Here is a 1,342-nt window from a genome sequence, read left to right as displayed (position 1 = left end):
TCTCCTAAAATAGTTGCCACTACATCCTGAGTTGACCTTTCTGCCTTGAATTCCACTGGTCCAGCACATCTCCTAGAAAGCACTGCTTTGATAAGACCGTATTTTGGAAGGCATCCTAATGAATCTAAGACAGTATTTTACGGAGAGAACGTGTGCTGCCATACACTGAGCGTGGAGACATTTTTAAACATGCTTTGTTTGGAACAAACCCTGCCTGTATGAATTGACTTACCACTGTATATATAAAAGTATAAAGTTTGGCAGTTCATCAGAAAGTTATAGAATTGCCACATGATCCAGCAATGTCATTTCAAGTACATACTCAACGGAACACTGGGACTAACACAGATTGATACATGTGTTCCAATGTTCATTGTAGAACTATTCTAAATGGCGCAAGGGTGGAAAGAATTCAAATGTGTGTCCCCCAACAAATAAATACATAAATAAAATGGGGCATATTCATATAATGGAATATTGTCCAGCCACAAAGAAAAATAAGGCTTTGACACATATAATAAAACATGAATGAACCTGAAAAACATTATGCTGAATGAAATTAGTCTCATAATAAAAGCATATTTTATATGATGGTACATTTATGTGGTATCGACAATATACTAAACACAGGCCCAAGTTTATCATTAGTAAGGGCTGGTAGCAGGAAGGGTGAGTGGGTTATTATTACTGAAAGGGACACTGAGTTCCTGTTTCAAGTTTTCAAATTTTTGAAATGAGAGTGGTAAATTTTATTCCAATGACTGAATTGTACACTTAACAATGGCTAAAATGACAACTTTTCACCAATTACATTTTATAACAATAATGTAATAATTTAAGCAAATATGAAAATGTCGGCATGAAATAATAGCCCAGAGCAAGATAGGAATGTATTCACAATTCACTATGTAGTACAACAAATACTTTAAAATAATACCCCAGAAAGACTATTTTAACAAGATGCTCTATCCAAATGCTAGGTTCCATAAGCTCAAGCAAATGTATACGGAAAGGGACATTGTTGAAAATTCTGTACAAAATAGAATAAAGCTGACCTTAATATACTGTTGAACTTGGATAGGCTCAAATCCAGTGAAAAGCACAAAAGGGGTCAATTCTGGTGTTAACTTTTTAGTTGGAGGTGGTATATCTTCAATTCTGTAAGATAAAAAATATGTATTATTGACTTAAAGATTGTGAGAAAGGAAGGTGAGATAGTTTATTGTGCCAGCCTGGCTGATAAACGCAGGTGGGATTGACTGAAGGTCAGAGAGATAAATGGCTTGGTGAGCCTTGCCTTTCTTGTCTCTCGCTCTGTGATCATCGGACCAGTGTGCGGCTG

General features: G+C 36.0%; 1 protein-coding gene across 2 annotated transcripts in view; it reads right to left on the bottom strand.

The window, feature by feature from the left end:
- PAXIP1 (PAX interacting protein 1) overlaps window positions 1-1,342 on the bottom strand; it is a 53,964-nt gene that overhangs the window by 13,155 nt on the left and 39,467 nt on the right. For both annotated transcript variants that reach the window (XM_045290026.1, XM_045290025.1), the window contains exon 14: window positions 1,056-1,158. In XM_045290026.1, the coding sequence (XP_045145961.1) occupies window positions 1,056-1,158 (103 nt within the window). The remainder of the gene's footprint in view (window positions 1-1,055; window positions 1,159-1,342) is intronic.

Source organism: Echinops telfairi, unplaced genomic scaffold (genome assembly GCF_000313985.2).
Source record: "Echinops telfairi isolate 266 unplaced genomic scaffold, ASM31398v2 ScPeMD7_31;HRSCAF=116, whole genome shotgun sequence".
NCBI classification, from domain to species: domain Eukaryota; kingdom Metazoa; phylum Chordata; class Mammalia; order Afrosoricida; family Tenrecidae; genus Echinops; species Echinops telfairi.
Note: the sequence above shows the minus strand (reverse complement) of the source record. Positions and strands in the feature narration are given on the sequence as shown.